Source organism: Callorhinus ursinus, unplaced genomic scaffold, assembly GCF_003265705.2.
Source record: "Callorhinus ursinus isolate GAN/ISIS: 27379988/994484 unplaced genomic scaffold, GSC_fseal_2.0 scaffold4, whole genome shotgun sequence".
NCBI classification, from domain to species: domain Eukaryota; kingdom Metazoa; phylum Chordata; class Mammalia; order Carnivora; family Otariidae; genus Callorhinus; species Callorhinus ursinus.
This window is the reverse complement of record NW_027397066.1, coordinates 60,594,653-60,610,992: the sequence shown is the minus strand read 5'-3', so window position 1 is coordinate 60,610,992 and position 16,340 is coordinate 60,594,653. Positions and strand designations below refer to the sequence as shown.

Below are 16,340 nucleotides of genomic sequence, written 5' to 3'. Positions count from 1 at the left end.
AAATAAATGAATAAAATCTTTAAAAAATAATAATAATAATAAACTGTAGCAGCAGTGATATAAAAAACAAAATGGGGGCTCCTGGGTGGCTCAGTCAGTTGAGCGTCTGCCTTTGGCTCGGGTCATGATCCCAGGGTCGTGGGATCAAGCCCCATGTCAGGCTCCCTGCTCAGTGGGGAGTCTGCTTCTCCCTCTCCCTCTGTCCCCAAACATGTGTGCACATGCACTCTCTCTCTCTCTCAAATAAATAAATAAAATCTTTTTAAAAAATGAGTTTACAGTAGAAAATGACCTGGTCCATGAGGAAATTAAGATGCTGATTGTTTAAGATTGTTGGGTAGACAATAGAGAAAAAATAATTGTAACTATATTACACAGAAGGATATTTTGTAAATAGTAAGAAAATTGGAAAAAATGTATTATTTATCTGGACTTTAGTATTTTCCATCCAGAAACAACATCTCCAACCCTTATTGTATAATATTATATTCATTATATAACCCATTCTTCACCCAGGTGAGTAGCTGTGAGTGTGCTAAAGGCTGCCAATGATGCTAATTTCACATCCTTACTGTAAACTACCCATTTATATGAAATGGAAATAAAACATGCAGAAATTCCCTTGGATCTGAGAGTAGGGTTTCCCCCAGCACAGTTAGGTTTGTGGTCAGTTTAGGAAAGTCAGCTAAGAACACCAGCCAATCAGAGTTTAGGAGGGAAATGGATTTCCCAAATAAATATGATTCGCAAGAGCATGTTCTCTAAAGAAATCTTCAGGCGTGAAATCCAATACAGGAGTGATTAAGTAGAACTCCATTCTACCACTATGAAGAAAGGTGGTGTTCCTCTTTTGTTGAGTATCATCTTCCTGACTCTGATTGGAGGTCAAGGTAAGGGGTTCTGAGTTATATTAGGTTAGTAAAGTCAGAAATGTGAATTGCTATAAAAGTCTCTTGATTTGCCCAATAAAGTTGATTGCATGCATCAGAAAGTGATATGTCATTCATAAAAGCTTCTCAGTGATGTAGTTCATTATCCAAAGTTCATATCTAAGACCTGCTAAGTCAAACATAAATCTTCTAAGTCTAAGTATGTGAATTCCTGGCATGTAGTAAGTGTTCAGTAAATGTTTGCTGAACTGGGTGGTAATGAGATCAAAGAGTTTGTCTCTTAAATTATTTTTGTAACCCTGATATTGTTTCTTGATAAGTATGTCCCTGTGGTTAACCAATTAAGGGTCCAATAATCAGAGAGATCCCAAATCTGTTTTCTAACCACCTGTGGGCAAATTAACGAACTTTTCTAGATTTCAATCTCCTCAGCTGTAAAATGGAGACTTTATAGTTACGCTTTTTCTACCAATCACACGTGTGGCATATAGTAAGCGCTGAATTAATATATGTTGAATGAATTAAAGAATTAAGGAATGAGGGCGCCTGGGTGTCTCAGTTGTTAAGCTTCTGCCTTCAGCTCAGGTCATGATCCCAGGGTTCTGGGATCAAGCCCTGCATCGGGCTCCCTGCTCAGCAGGAGGCCTGCTTCTCCCTCTTCTGCTCCCCCTCCTTGTGTTCCCTCTCTCACTGTGTCTCTCTCTGTCAAATAAAATAAATAAATAAGTCTTTAAAAAAAAAGAATTAAGGAATGAAAATAGTGTATTTCAAAGAGGTTTTAAGAGTTTAAAGTACTATCAAAAAACAAGGCAGTGGGGAGAATGAGGTTGGTGGTTGTAATTGGTTATTATAAGTAGAGCTTTCTGTCCAAAGCCACACCAACTCCATTACACTAAGGCCAGATAATAAATGGTTTTGGAAGTTGTTTAAGAAATTGTGGCCCACATTGCGCACATAAATCAGTGTCTGTGTGTCTGACCTGTGATAGGCATTTATTATATACTGTGAAAATCTCCTTTCCTATGATTGTAAGATATGATAGTTAAGAGCAGTGCATTTGGACTCAAAAAAACCTGAGCTGAAACCCTGCACCTGCCCCCTAAATGCTGAATGACCTTGTTCTTTATATAACTTCTTTGAACCTTAGCTTCTTTATCTGTAAAATGGAGATAATACCTCTTTCAAAAGTTTGTGGTAATGATTAACAGTGTAGGTTCACAACTTTTTTCAGGAGCTTTTCTGGTGTAATCTAAAACTGGCCCTTTTACTCACAGGGCAGGGAGAGACCAAAAAAGAGACAGGTGACTCCAGGTTGGTAGGTGGCAGTTTTAATAATAGCAAAGGAAACTTACATATGGACTTGTCTTGAGCAGCAGCTAAACAAATGGATCCCCATTTGAGGGGGATCTCCTGCCCACCAAATCTTAAAAACTTATAAAGAGGCCCTAACTGGCCTTAGTCATGTATTCAGGGTGGGTATTTTCAACATCATGTCACCATCTCAAGGCTATGTCCGAGGAGCAGCCTCTGGGAGCCAGAAAGGCAAGTGGAACCCACACTGTAAGGACAGGGGAGAGGAAGAGAAGTCTTCAAGGGCCCAGGTCCAGCTCACAGGTCAATTGGTGGTAACTTTATTTTTTTATCACCTTCCCCAACAAACATACTCAGTAAATGACAGTAATAATCATGACTAAGTCAAATGTATTATTTTGACGGATCACCTAAATTGAGACATTGCCTTAAATCAATGTTTTTTTCTTTTCCTTCCCTTTTTCTCTACTGTTTTTCTTTCCCTTAGGAACCCCAACAATGAGGAATAGACGCTGTTCCTGCATCACCACCAGCCAAAGAACAATCCAGTCAAAATTCTTAAAGGACCTTAAACAATTTGCCCCAAGCTCTTATTGTGAGAAAACTGAAATCATGTAAGTAAAAACTCATCCAACACGCATGTACCATATTGGCAGGAACATTAAATTTATGTGTGATATTACCCTTAGGACCCTCCCCATATAGACACTTAAAATTCAGATGGTTGCCCCTCCATAAATGTGGTCTACTTTTTTTCTTCTAAACAACAAGCAATTTCTGGTAGACATTAAACCAAGGATAATATATCACCAAGTGTGTAGAAATATTTAATGCAGATAACTCAAAAGAAGAAAATAAAAATCATTTATACTTCTACCACCAGTGACAAATACTGGTCACCCCTTGGCCTATAGTCTTCCAAATCTCCCTTGTTTGCATTTGTGTACATATATAGATACAACATATATGTACATATACATACATAATGTATATAAACATAAAAATAAAAGTATATGTTACATACTCTTTTTAAATAGTCCGCTTTTTCATTAACACTGTATCATGAACATTTCCCCACGTCAGTAAATCTTCTGTAATATCATTTTTTCTAATAATGTCATTCCTAATGGCCAAATTATATTCCGTCATATGGGTGTACCATAATCTATATGAGCAATGCCTAAGTGTAGAAGTGTAGATTATTTCCAATTTTTTGCTATTGAAATCGAAATGTAACTATGGCAGTATTGTGTCTTTAATAATAACTTTCATGGGGTGTTATATGGAAGTGTTGAATCACTACATGGTACACCTGAAACTAATATTATACTGTATGTTAACTGGAATTTAAATAAAAGCTTAAAAATAATAACCTTTTCAAAGATTAGAATTGCTAGTTTCAATCTTTTGAAACCTAAATTAAGGCTGATCTATAGAATGGCTATTCTTACTTTCAGATTATACAGAAAAATTAAAGAAAAAAATTTTTAATTATTCCTGGACAGTCTGCTGTAAGTAATTTAAAATAGTCAACCAGTCTGTTAATCATGTCTTAAAAAAAATTTTATGTTTTAAGGAATTTCATTAGAAAGTTTATCAGAGGGGCGCCTGGGTGGCTCAGTCGGTTAAGCATCTGCCTTCGGCTCAGGTCATGATCCCAGGGTCCTGGGATCGAGCCCCACATCGGGCTCCCTGCTCCGCAGGAAGGCTGCTTCTCCCTCTCCCACTCCCCCTGCTTGTGTTCCCTACCTCACTGTGTCTCTCTGTCAAATAAATAAATCTTAAAAAAAAAAATAAAGTTTAGCAGACCTCATGCTGATTTTCATATTTTCTGAAAAAAAAAGGTATATTGACAACTTTTCTATTTTGCTTCTTCACTTAAACATAAATGGCTATTTTCACCACAGCAGAACTAATATTGTCTTTAGCTATAAGCCTCTCTCGTTGCATGTACCTATTGGATTTTTAATTTTTTATAATAATAAATATTGCTTTAATTATTTTTATAATAATAAAAACATTGGTGTCTTAGAAATGTAACAGTCAGGGACTAATTAGATAAAATCTCATGTAGCCTTCCAGGGGAATATTATGTAGCCATTAAATGTGTATTTTCAGGGCGCCTGGGTGGCTCAGTTGGTTAAGCGACTGCCTTGGCTCAGGTCATGATCCCAGGGGCCTGGGATCGAGCCCCACATCAGGCTCCCTGCTCCTCAGGGAGCCTGCTTCTCCCTCTCCCTCTGCCTGCCGTTCCCCCTGCTTGTGCTCTCTCTCTCTGTTTCTCTCTCTCTGTCAAATAAATAAATAAAATCTTTTTAAAAACTGTGTATTTTCAAAGAATATTTAATGATGTTGGAAATGCTCATGTGATTTTTTTTAATTTAAATAATTTAGGGTGTGTGTTCTAGAAATTTATCTAAGTCCCCTCACTCACTAATAAAACAAAAAGGCAGGAAGGACGACTGGAAGTCTCAGATGCTTATTGTGATGACACAAATACATTCTAATTGGGGGATTGAATTCTGGGGGTAAGATGAGGCATTGAAAGTAAAAAAAAAAAAAATCTCATGCTATTTCTTTGGCAGTGCAACAATGAAGAATGGGGTTCAAACATGTCTAAACCCAGATTCAACAGATGTGAAAGAATTGATTCAAAAGTGGGAAAAACAGGTCAGTGACCAGAACAAACAAAATTTTCTTTTAGAAATTAACTTTCAAAGACAAAGAATCTATGTAGTTACTTTAAGAATACATTTTTTTATATTATTGTGCTCCTACTTTCTAGAATAATGTCATCACCATGAAGTATAATTGTATTTCTGCATATAGTATCACTTGTCTATATCCCCCACCAGAAGTGTTTTCCATGAGGAGAGGGAGCTTACCTTTCTTATTCAATAAAATATATATGTATTGAATTGAAAGGAAGACACTGAAGATGGAAAGGTAATAAGCTATGGGTCCCTTCCTGCTGTAGCAGATGTGCTAACAGTTATAGTACAATGTGAGAAATATAAAGATATGTACCAGAATCTTGAAGATCATAGAAGGAGTAATCCTTTTCCTTGCCAGAAGGAGGGGCAGGGAGAAAGTGTTAAGGAAGACTTTTCATATGATTAGGGTCTTGAAGGATAAGTAGTTCACCAAGAGAGTAAGGACAGCACAAAAAAGAAGCATGGCATCATGAGAGCTTACTCGCTTCAGAGAGCCGCAAGTAATGTGGCTGGAGTTTGTGTGAAGGGAGTGAAGAGACTGAGGTAGAAAAGCAACCCAGGACAAAGCCAGGAGCTTGGCTTCTGGAGTCTGATGGTCTAGTGGTTCTGCCACATATAGCTGTGCAACTTTGGGCAAGCCACCTTCTCCAAGCCCCAGTCTCCTCCTCTGTAAAAAGTGGGATGATAATAGTACTAGCCTCAGAAGGTTGTAGTTTGGACAAGCAGAGTTGAAGTAAGGGCAATAATAAGCCAGGAGAATAAACAAAAGAAGACCATTAGGAGGCTAATGTCCTCCTCAAAGTCAGTAAAGTAGAGAGAATCAAAAGGAGCCCCTTTGAGAGGAAGGCAACTTTAAACCATTTTTGAAGATTAAAAAAAAAAAAACCACACACACAGTCTGGAGAGTCCAAATATAATATAAGGAAGGAAAAATGGTAAGATAAAGGAACATTACTCTTGTTTTCTTTCTCCTCACAGGTCAGCCAAAAGAAAAAGCAGAAGAAAGGGAAAAGATATCAAAAAAGCAAGAAAGTTTTAAAGTTAAAAAATCTCAACATCCTCATCAAAAGAAGACCACATAAGCAACCACTTTACTAACAAGTGCTATGTGTTAAAAAGCTTCTTTTTAATTATACTGAAATAATTCCAAAAGGGGATGACATCTTAATACATAAGTTTTTTTTTTTTTGACTAGAGAAGTTTAAGCATTGTTGTGAAATTGTAATTAAAGCTAGAAAGTTGCTTTTAAAATCCAAATGCTAAGAATTGTTAAAGGCTATAGTTTGACTTTCTTCTTCCACCTCTAACCAACTGAATTTCATCACGCTGGAGACCACAATCCTAACACCCACATCCGGACAAATGCGCACACGATCACATCCTGTACACAGTCACATTCCACACACAACAGCTGGCTGGAAGAGCAGTCCTGTACTTCCCAGGCCACAAATTCAAGCCTCCAGAGAATATTCTGAGGCATGTGTCAGCAAGCCCCAGCCTGTCCACATGCTAGGAAGCCAAGCAGTTTGGAATCGAGCTGGACCTCACCAAGCTGCCATGGCCATCCAGCATCTGTGTTCGAATCTGCCTACAGACCTCACAGTGTATCTGAGAGACCCATGCTGGTTGTTTCTGGGAACCACCATTGAAGAACACTAGCACTTGGCTTTCAGAACCTTATATCCAGCTTTGGAGGACATGGGACTCCATCTTGCCTCTCCAGGCTCACCATTGTACTTCTTACTATTCACCTTTGCTTCCATCAAGCCTGTTCTTCACTGTCTCTGCTACACAGGTCATGTCCTCATTCACCTGGGCCTGTCCACTCTTCTTCACTCTTTCCCCAGTACTCCACAGGAATGCCTTCTTCTCCCAATTCATCCTAGTTTGACCCAGTCTTCGGCTCAGTTTAATCCTGTCTCTTAAAGAAAACATTCTGGACATTTGAATTATCTTAAAACTCCAGTTTCACTTGTGTTCTGTATCACACAGGTGAGCACTTAACTGTTTTCTAATACTTTTTTTGCATGCTTATTCTATTTCTCCAATCAGATTGTCAGCTCCTTGAGGGCAGGGGGCCACAGTTAATTTCCTTGACTCTGTCACCATGCCTAGTAGACTGTGAACTAGGTTTTGAATAATTCCTCAGTTGCAGTTTTTACAGGTAGGAGGGCAACCAGACCATCTCCTCAGAACAGGAATTGGCTATATTGGCTACACCATATTGTCTAACCCCTGGTAACCTCTTTTACTCATTATCTTCAGGCCATTGTCACTACAGGAATAAGAGGTGATGCAACATTCTTGCCTTATGACAGGCTGTTAACTTAGCCTTTCCAACAAATAGGAAGAAAATGTTTAAAACACAGGATATTCTGAACTGTTTTCAGAAAGTAGTGCAGGATACCAAGAATCATAGAATCTTACAGTAGGAAGGAGCTTTATTGTCCAACCTTTCCCCACCCAGTACAAAAATTCCTTCAGTACCATTTCTGACAAGCCTCAGTTTTCTATGTCTGACAAGAAAGCCACCAAGTGCCTTTTGAAAACTCATTGTAAGTAAATTTCATTGTCCATTTAATCTGTTTCAGTTTGTAAAGTATTGTGATTATCAATTACCACACCACGTCTCACGAGGAAGTGTGGGTATTAAGATGCCAAGAGCTGGAGGGAGCAGCAAATCCTGTTGGTGGAGACATGGCCGGTGCCCAGTTAGCTTCAACAGGGCTTGGAAACCCTCTTGAAGAGGAGGCTCAGTGAATTGTGTAGGAGAGAACATCTTTGGCCAGAATTTAAACTTACACCTACTTTGCCAGATTTTGTCACTTCTTACACTGCATGTGATTTTTAATGCTGCCTAGAGGTGATCCCATCCAAACAGCATCTTGTCTAATCGTGAAACTCTAGCTCCTTCAATATGTAACCCCTGAAAACTCCAAACATTCCATAGTTTGAGAGTCTGTGACCCAGTTACCGTGTGTCTCACAGGTAAAGTGGATAGTACATAACAAATAACCAGAGACCACATCTTTGACTAAGTACCTATGACACATATGACATGATAATCATTCATTACTTATATATACATGTATACTCTCTAAGCAATAATTAATAAGTTCAAAGCAGTTTTGGCATATATAACTTGTACTTTCAAATATTTTCTTTATTAAAAGACAATAGTATCAATAAATAGACCATTGATCAGAAAACAAATACTGATATGTTTTAGTGTCTTAAATATGTACCTCAACTATTACACATTTAACAGTAATTCTTACATGTCCTTATTCACTTTCTTCCATCTAAGATAGGATATAATTGAGAGAAAGACATATTTTTATTTATTTGTTTGTTTATTTATTCATTTGTCTTTTTAAGATTTTATTTAATTTAAGAGAGAGCACAAGCAGGGAGGAGGTTCAGAGGGAGAGGGAGAAGCAGACTCCCCACTGAGTGGGGAGCCTGATGTGGGACTCGATCCCAGGACCCTGGGATAATGACCTGAGCTGAAGGCAGCTGCTTAAACGACTGACACCCAGGCGCCCATGGAAGCCCTGTAAAGAGCTCTTTGGGAACAGAAGAAAAACTTCAATTGAAAATATGACAACAATGAAGAGTTATATAGAATGCAATTTATTTCCTAATCCTGAAAGATAATGCTATTCCAATGAGATATATACCCAGGAAACAAAAGATGCCCTCTTTTCCATATTCTGAAAGTATATATATTTATTTTTTTTTAAAGATTGTTCATTTATTTATTTGACAGAGAGACAGAGAGCACAAGCGGGGGGAGAGGGAGAAGCAGGCTCTCTGCTGAGCAGGGAGCCCAATGTGGGGCTCAATCCCAGGACCCTGGGATCATGACCTGAGCCAAAGGCAGACGCTCAACCACTGAGCCATTCAGGTGCCCTGAAAGTATATATATATTTAAATATTATAAAGCCTCAAGTAGTTTTAGTGGAGATCTAAACATAGGATAAGTTCTTTAAGGGTCCAGGAAACTAAGTTGGAGATATTAGGCAGTGTGGACTAAGAAGGTTGAAAATGTACAAAGAATAATCAGCCTTGTCCATTTGAGGTACACTTTAGAGACAGCCAGAAAGGTGTGAAGTTTGGGCAGGTAGCAGCTGCTGACAATGGACATGACTCCCTGCAAGGGCCTTAACCTGAGAGACTACAGAATGCCGTGGAAAGAACTAAGATTCTGGATTCTGAGATACCTGGGTTAAGATCAGAAGCCCACCACTTATTATCTATATGACCTTGGTTCAAGTATACTGTTTAACATCCCCGTGCACCAGTTTGCTCATTCAGGATTGTTGTGAGGAATGGGCCCAGCATAGATCTGATGCATAGAAAGTACTCAATGTCAGTCCCAACCTTCTGTGACCACTCGCTTCTGCTGTACCTTCCTTGCAACAGAGAGTTCCACATCTCATACACAGAGAGACGTTCCCAGGACTGAAAAAAGTATGTTGGAAAAATGAGGCAAAAAGCTCACCTGACAAGTTCTCTGTATCTATATTTTTATACTCATAGTCCAGACCATTATTGATTGTCCTTTTCCTGGACTATAATAGCCTCCTATTTTCCCTCCTGTCTCTTTTAATCAACTTTTCTCTTGCTTCCTTACCATTCTGATGGCCAGAATGATCCTTTCAAAGCACAGCTCCTAGGATACCACCCCTTTGCTTAAAATACTGTAATTTATAATTAAATCCAACATACCAGGGCTTACAGAGCCCTATATGACTTTAGGCTCCGCCTGCTTTTCTGACCATCTCCCTCCACCCTCCCCTGTGCTTACTGAGCCTCAGCCTCACCTTTCCATCTCTCAAGCACACTGAGTTCATTTTCTTCTCATGGCCCTTGCACATGCTGTTCCCTGTCGTGCTGGGTTGTGCTGTATCAACTCGGTTAACCTGGGAACTCTCTTTCCAGGAATCTTCCTCCCCGTGTAGTTCTAAGTCAGAATTAACCAAAGAGGCAATTGTGTGAGATTTGGAAGATGGAAGTGAGGGGATGGCCATTACTCTTGATTAGATATAATGACAGACACAGTGGCATCCAGGGGATTCCAGCTTGCCCTTGCTCTCCTCTGTGTTCCCTTCATCTTCGATGACTGCTGGCCTTATGACTAACAATGGTCCCAAACCCTCCAGCGGATACTTGGAAGTGCACCCACAGAAGCAGGGGTTACACAAAAGTGACAGCTTCCCATGGGCCCCGAGCAGTCTCACTGGACGGGTTGGGCTTCTTGGATTTTCTCACAAGCTCTGATTTGTCTAGCTGTACCAGTGCTCCTGAAGGATTGATCAGTGACTCTTTCTCCAATTCCCTGAATATGCTCCCAGACTTTTACTTCCAAAGATCCTTCCTCATCTGTGTGAGATCTGATTCTATAGTAAACCTTTTATCCCCGTCATGCTCAGATAGCTTCTGCTTCCCTGATCGCCTGTGCCTTCTTCTTTGTGTGACTGTTCCTGCCTCATTGTTTGAGCTTCAGCTCAAATGTCACGTCCCAGGGTCTCGGTCCCTTCTCAACCTTAATGAAATAGCCATCCTGGGACCCTCTCTATTGTAATGCTTTCCAAAGTCAGGCGTGTACACCCTCTGGAATGGATGAAATGACAATATTCATAACATTTTTCCTAAAAAAAAAACAAAAAACAAGAAAGAGCTAAAGATTTTCTCTAAATCTGAACCCAGCAGTTGATATTGGCAGCTTCGCTCAAGAGCATTTGTCAGGTAGTCATGTGTCACGTGGAGATTTCCTGTGGAAAAAGTGAGACATCCACTTTTTGGATGGAAGGCATTGATACATGCCCTCACTCAGTCACTTCCAGCATAGCAATAATGGATTGCCACTCATGTGGGCACGATCTTGTCTAACTAACTCCGAACAAGAACCGGGATTATGAGGATTATAAAATAGAGTGTTAACTGAGCCAACCTTCACAAAATAGGCAAGTGGCTTTAAAAGATTCCTACTAAGAAATTCATATGCAAGTTAATACTAAGAATGCAAACATAACCTAACAAAAGAATAAAACACACATGCAGAGGATGCCTGTTGTAATTTTATCTAGAAGGACACACAATTTTAAAGATCTGGGAACTATAATCTGTTTCATTCTCTTTTATCACAATCTGATAAGTCAGTCAAACTTCATCACAATCTGAAATTATCTTTAAAAATATTTATGTGGTTATTGCCTGGCCCCACCCTACCACAAACACTAATTTAAGTTTCTTGACTACAGAAAACTTTGTTCACCACTGCATCCACAGGGTCCGGCACTTCGGAAGTACTTAATATGTATTTTTTTTTTACTTAAATGACATATGCTTCACCCTAAATTATCTTCCAGGCCTTTCCCAAATCAATCTCAACTACTCTTATCACTATCATTTAAACTTACCATGCTCACTTCTGCCTTCAGCTTTGCTGATGCTCTTTTATTCATCGGCTCCCCTCACCCCTCACCCCCATCTGACTCCCACCCAATTCATGATTCAAATCTTGCTTTCCCAATCCACCCAGGACTCCATCCCAGAATGTTCCTGGACACACTGAAATCCTTCCACTATGACTACCCTGTCGTAAACTTTAACAGTAAGAATTGTTCCCTGATTTAAAATTTAAATTATTTTGCTATACCAGAAAGCAGTTTGTATCAAACAAAGTTTTTGTATTAGAGCAATTGGCAAAGAAATCAGTAAAATATTTAATCTGTAAGCTGTACTTGTGAATTTAAATGTCAGTGATCTCTAGGTCAGTTCGTTGGGAAAGCTGTTTGAGATTTCTTTATCACTCCTAGGAAAACAGAAAATTGCTTGTTTCACAGAAAGGAAGGTACAGGGGGAGGTTGCAATTACAGATCCTTTCTTTTTTGGCCTGTATAGAGAGAAGATGAAATTAAGTGACAGGGGGAAAAAGCAACCTTCCTTGCTGATAAGGAGTTAATTAGCTTCTTGGTAGTCACTGGGCCAAGATCACTTGAGGCATTTTGATACCAAGTTATTTTAAAGTTCCCAGGAGGATTTTTGACCGTACATTTTAAGGAAGGAAGTAAATCACAAAAGAGCCATCAAATCTAAGTCTGTGAATAACATTATGAACTGGACAAAACTGAAAAAAGATTAGAGGGATAGATGTCAAATTATCCATAACTATTTGCTTTCTTTTTTTTTTAAGACTTTATTTATTTGACAGAGAGAGAGAGAGAGCAGCAGAGGGAAGAGGCAGAGGGAGAGGGGAGAAGCAGGCTTCCCGCTGAGCAGGGAGCCCGACGCGGGGCTCGATCCCAAGACCCTGGGATCATGACCTGAGCCGAAGGCAGACGCTTGACTGAGCCACCTATGCGCCCCAACTATCTGCTTTCTTTAAAAGCTTGCTATATGAGGGGCACCTGGGTGACCCAGTCGGTTAAGCACTGGACTCTTGATTTCGGCTCAGGATCAAGCCCTGTGTCAGGCTGCGTACTCAGTGGGGAGTCTGCTTCTCTCTCTCTCCCTCTCTCTCTCCCCTCTCCCCCTGCCCCTCCCCCCACTCATGCTCTCTCTTTCTCTAAAATAAATAAATCTTTTTAAAAAGCTTGCTAAATCAATAAAGAAATTTCATTCTTTAAATATAGTATTTTATTATACTGTTGCAAGTTGACTGTTTTCATAAAGAATTTGTTTTGCTTTAAAAAGGCGGGGGAGTTGCTGGTATCCCCATCTCGAGGGAACAAGGCCTTGGCCTCTGCCTTCTGTGTAGAGCACAGGACAGTTAGGCCCAGCCGCCTACAACAGCCTTTCTTAACCATCAGACAACCTGAACTTTCTCCAGCAAGAGGAACGGAACACCAAAATCTATAATTATGAGAGGAGAAATGTGAAAATAAACCATATAACAGGAAAAAATTTTGTTACCTAAAAGTATGAAGGAGTACAGGGAGCATCATTGTAAAATGTGGCCAGGTGAAGCCATCGGGTAGCTATTAAGCAAAAACTACGGTGTACTGGACAGAATAGTGAACACTGAATGCTTTGCAAGAAACTTTAGAGATCATAGTCCCTCATGCTTCAGTTTACAGATGAGTAAACTGCTACTCAGTTTACACTCAGTAAAAGTGTGATCAATCATTTCAATAATATTACCAACAGCAGAATTTACTTCAAGGCCAGATAGATCTCTCTGGTTTGGAGCCTTGGATTAGGGCCAGATTGGCATAGGAGTTTTTATGGAATGGAAATCAAAGCAAGAGTGAGCTAAATTTCTCTGAAAAACAAGGAAACAGGAATTATCTCTGACAGCTGGGGAGGGTGTTGGGGATCCTGGGGCAGCAAAAAGAGAGGAAGGAGAGGGAGATGGGAAGGAGCACAGCCGGCTGGAGTAAAGGTAAAGAAGAGCAGTGGGAAATTTCCTGTGGCGGAATGACCTGCTTTAAAACATGCTGTGTGACTTTCGGTGTTAATGTGAGCCTTCACGGGACTCTGGAAATACCGGGAAAGGTTTTGGATTTCTCATTGGTGAATAAAGGCTTGCATCACCCTATTTGGATATTGAAGGTAACTCCAGAAGGCCACTTGGGTTATGTGGCAGCCATGGAGGTCTGCTGCTCGAATCACCGTGCAACAAAGAGCTTGCTGTTCAGCTGCAAGCAGGCCAGTTAGCCGCAGCTTGGCTCACATCAGGTTTCAGGCCAAGGTCTTTCTGGACAGCTTCTAGCCAACTACTGAGTACAGAAAGAATACTAGGGCATGGCCATGTCTGCCAAGTGCAGGACTCCCCTTCTGGGCAGTCTTTAACTGGGAGCTCCCCACTAGGTCGACTAAGACTTCGTCAGATCTGCCTCACAGTCTGAGGCGGTCTCTGCCCAATTCTGCTGCCTCCCTATTTTATTTTTGTAAGGGTTACCTCCCGTAAACCTCCAGCACATCCGATTCTGTCTCCATGCCTGCTTCCCAGAGAACCCAAATGGCACAGGTCATATACTTTTTATTTTGAGCACTAAGTGTTAGCTGTATTATCTTTATTATTCTCTCTTACAGCCCCAAACACAGACTTTTCACACTGGGAGAACCCTTACAAATGAAGTACAACCAAGATTCTGGAAATGAAGATAATACTGGTCTGCCACACATTGGCCAAGTAGTTCTGACAAGTCTCATGGCTTCTCTGAGTAGCAGTTTACTCATCTGTAAACTGAAGCATGAGGGACTATGATCTCTAAAGTTTCTTGCAAAGCATTCAGTGTTCACTATTCTGTCCAGTACACCGTAGTTTTTGCTTAATGGCTACCCGATGGCTTCACCTGGCCGCATTTTACAAAGATGTTCTCTGTACTCCTTTAAACATATTTATATTTGAAAATAAACTGCTGAGGGAACTAATCTAGGACTGCCAAAATATGAGAAGACGACTTCTCTGGTCTTAGGTTCTTTTGTCTTCGGTTATTTTGATAGCAACGTGATGGAAATTAGAAGACTCCGAACGAACTTCATTATTTATTTCCTATCAAATACAATGCTAAGTAATGTCTAGGTACTTCTACATTGCTTCATTCCTCTACCTGAAGGTGAGAGTTTTCAATTGTCCAGTTACTTTCTGTGAATCTCTCAGGTTGGTGGGGGAAGGGGGCAGACAACAGAGGCAATGCTATTCCTTTTATAACTGAGAAGAACATTCTGGGGGAGGTATAGGTTCACAACTCTCCCTGGAGCATCCCTGGTGTAATCCAAACCCAGCCCCCTTCACGCAGAGGTCAGGGAGAGACCAACAAAAGAGGCAGGCCACTCCAGGTTGATAGGCAGCCGTTTTAATAAGCAAAGGGAACTTACACACTAGGTTTGTCTTGGGCCACAGCAAGATGAATGGATCCCACACCGCCCCACCAAATCCTAAAAGTTTATAAAGAGGCCTTAACTGAGCTCAGTCACATACATTGTGTAGGTGTCCTCAAACATCACACCATTATCTCAAGACTATGCCCTTGGAGCAGCCTCTGGGAGCTAGAAAGGAAGTGGAACCCACATTCGAGGACAGGTGAGGGAGCGAGGAGCCTCTGATCTCCCAGGTCTAGCTCACAGGTCCCCTGGCAGTCTCATCTTTCAATGACCTTCCTCAACAGGAAAGGAGAAAAGTGTTCTCATCACTTTGATTTATTTCCTGAAATAAATAAGATCCTGAGGTTGTAGATCCTTGAGGATATCTCACCACAACCTTCGTATCATTTGGGCCACAGAGGATTTGATTTTTCCTAATATTTAGAGAAAGAAAAGAAAAGCAAGGATAATTAATCAGCAAAGAGAGAATGTATACATATGACATGTCTCTCCCCTTATTGCAACTTGTCTTCTTGAAAGGGACCCCAAAATGTTTATACACCTTGCTAAAACAAAACAAAAAACTAGCCATAGCCTATTATATTTCTCATGTGATAGAAAAACTATAAAGTGGTACACAACATCTTGGGTCCAAGATGGGAATTTTCCTAATGGGTTCCTCTGACAATGAAAAGCAGGAACCCCAGACTCAACCACATTCATAGTCTTTACATTGTCTAAATTAATCCAGCAGTCACAGCAGATCTTAGAGAATAAGGCAATGACTGCCTTGGTTTTATCTGGCACACCCAAGATATCTGCCAAAAGGATAAGAGCCAGCTTTTGTTTCTTTCCCCTTTATGAGATTAAATATTTTTTAAAGATTTTATTTATTTATTTGAGAGAGAGAGAGAGAATGAGAGATAGAGAGCACAAGAGGGAAGAGGGTCAGAGGGAGAAGCAAACTCCCCGCTGAGCAGGGAGCCCGATGTGGGACTCGATCCCAGGACTCCAGGATCATGACCTGAGCCGAAGGCAGTTGCCCAACCAACTGAGCCACCCAGGTGCCCTGATGAGATTAAATATTGATATAATGTACAGTAATTTATCTTCAAAGGAGCTATTTCCCCACTATCACAAAATCACTGAATATCTTTCGAAACCAACTAAAATGTTATCACCCTTGGAAGTTTGAAGTATAAAGACATAAAAATAAAAACCATTAGATGGTTCTTGAGGAACATTCTGACATAAGAACTTGGCTGTGGTTGTTTCAGAGAAAAAAAAAAAAGCAGAAAAAGATGGTGGAGCTAGTCCGTGTTGGGCCCAGGGTTGATAGATTTATCCAAGGGCGGACCCGACTGGTCTCATTGTCCAAAAAGAAGGAAGGATAGGTGAAATTCTGGGCAAAACTAACACTAAAGATGAAAGAGGGGGGAAAATAAAGAACAATGAAAAATTATATTAACCTTGAAAAGAACTTTGCTGTTGAGTTTGCCTGCGGTCGTTTTGCCAAATGATAAAATTTTCTTGTTTTTTAAAAAAAAAGCATGAGCTCCCTCCAGTGGCTAATCTAATAGTTTTTAAAAACAAGATATTTTAATTAGAA

At 40.1% G+C, this 16,340-nt stretch overlaps 1 protein-coding gene across 1 annotated transcript; it reads left to right on the top strand.

The window, feature by feature from the left end:
* Positions 1-767: 767 nt before the first annotated feature.
* Positions 768-8,116, top strand: CXCL9 (C-X-C motif chemokine ligand 9). Its single transcript, XM_025887415.2, is given in 5 exon segments — positions 768-890; positions 2,689-2,815; positions 4,787-4,871; positions 5,894-5,950; positions 5,953-8,116. Coding segments are annotated over 5 exon segments (378 nt in total). The 5' UTR covers positions 768-826; the 3' UTR covers positions 5,998-8,116.
* Positions 8,117-16,340: the final 8,224 nt, after the last annotated feature.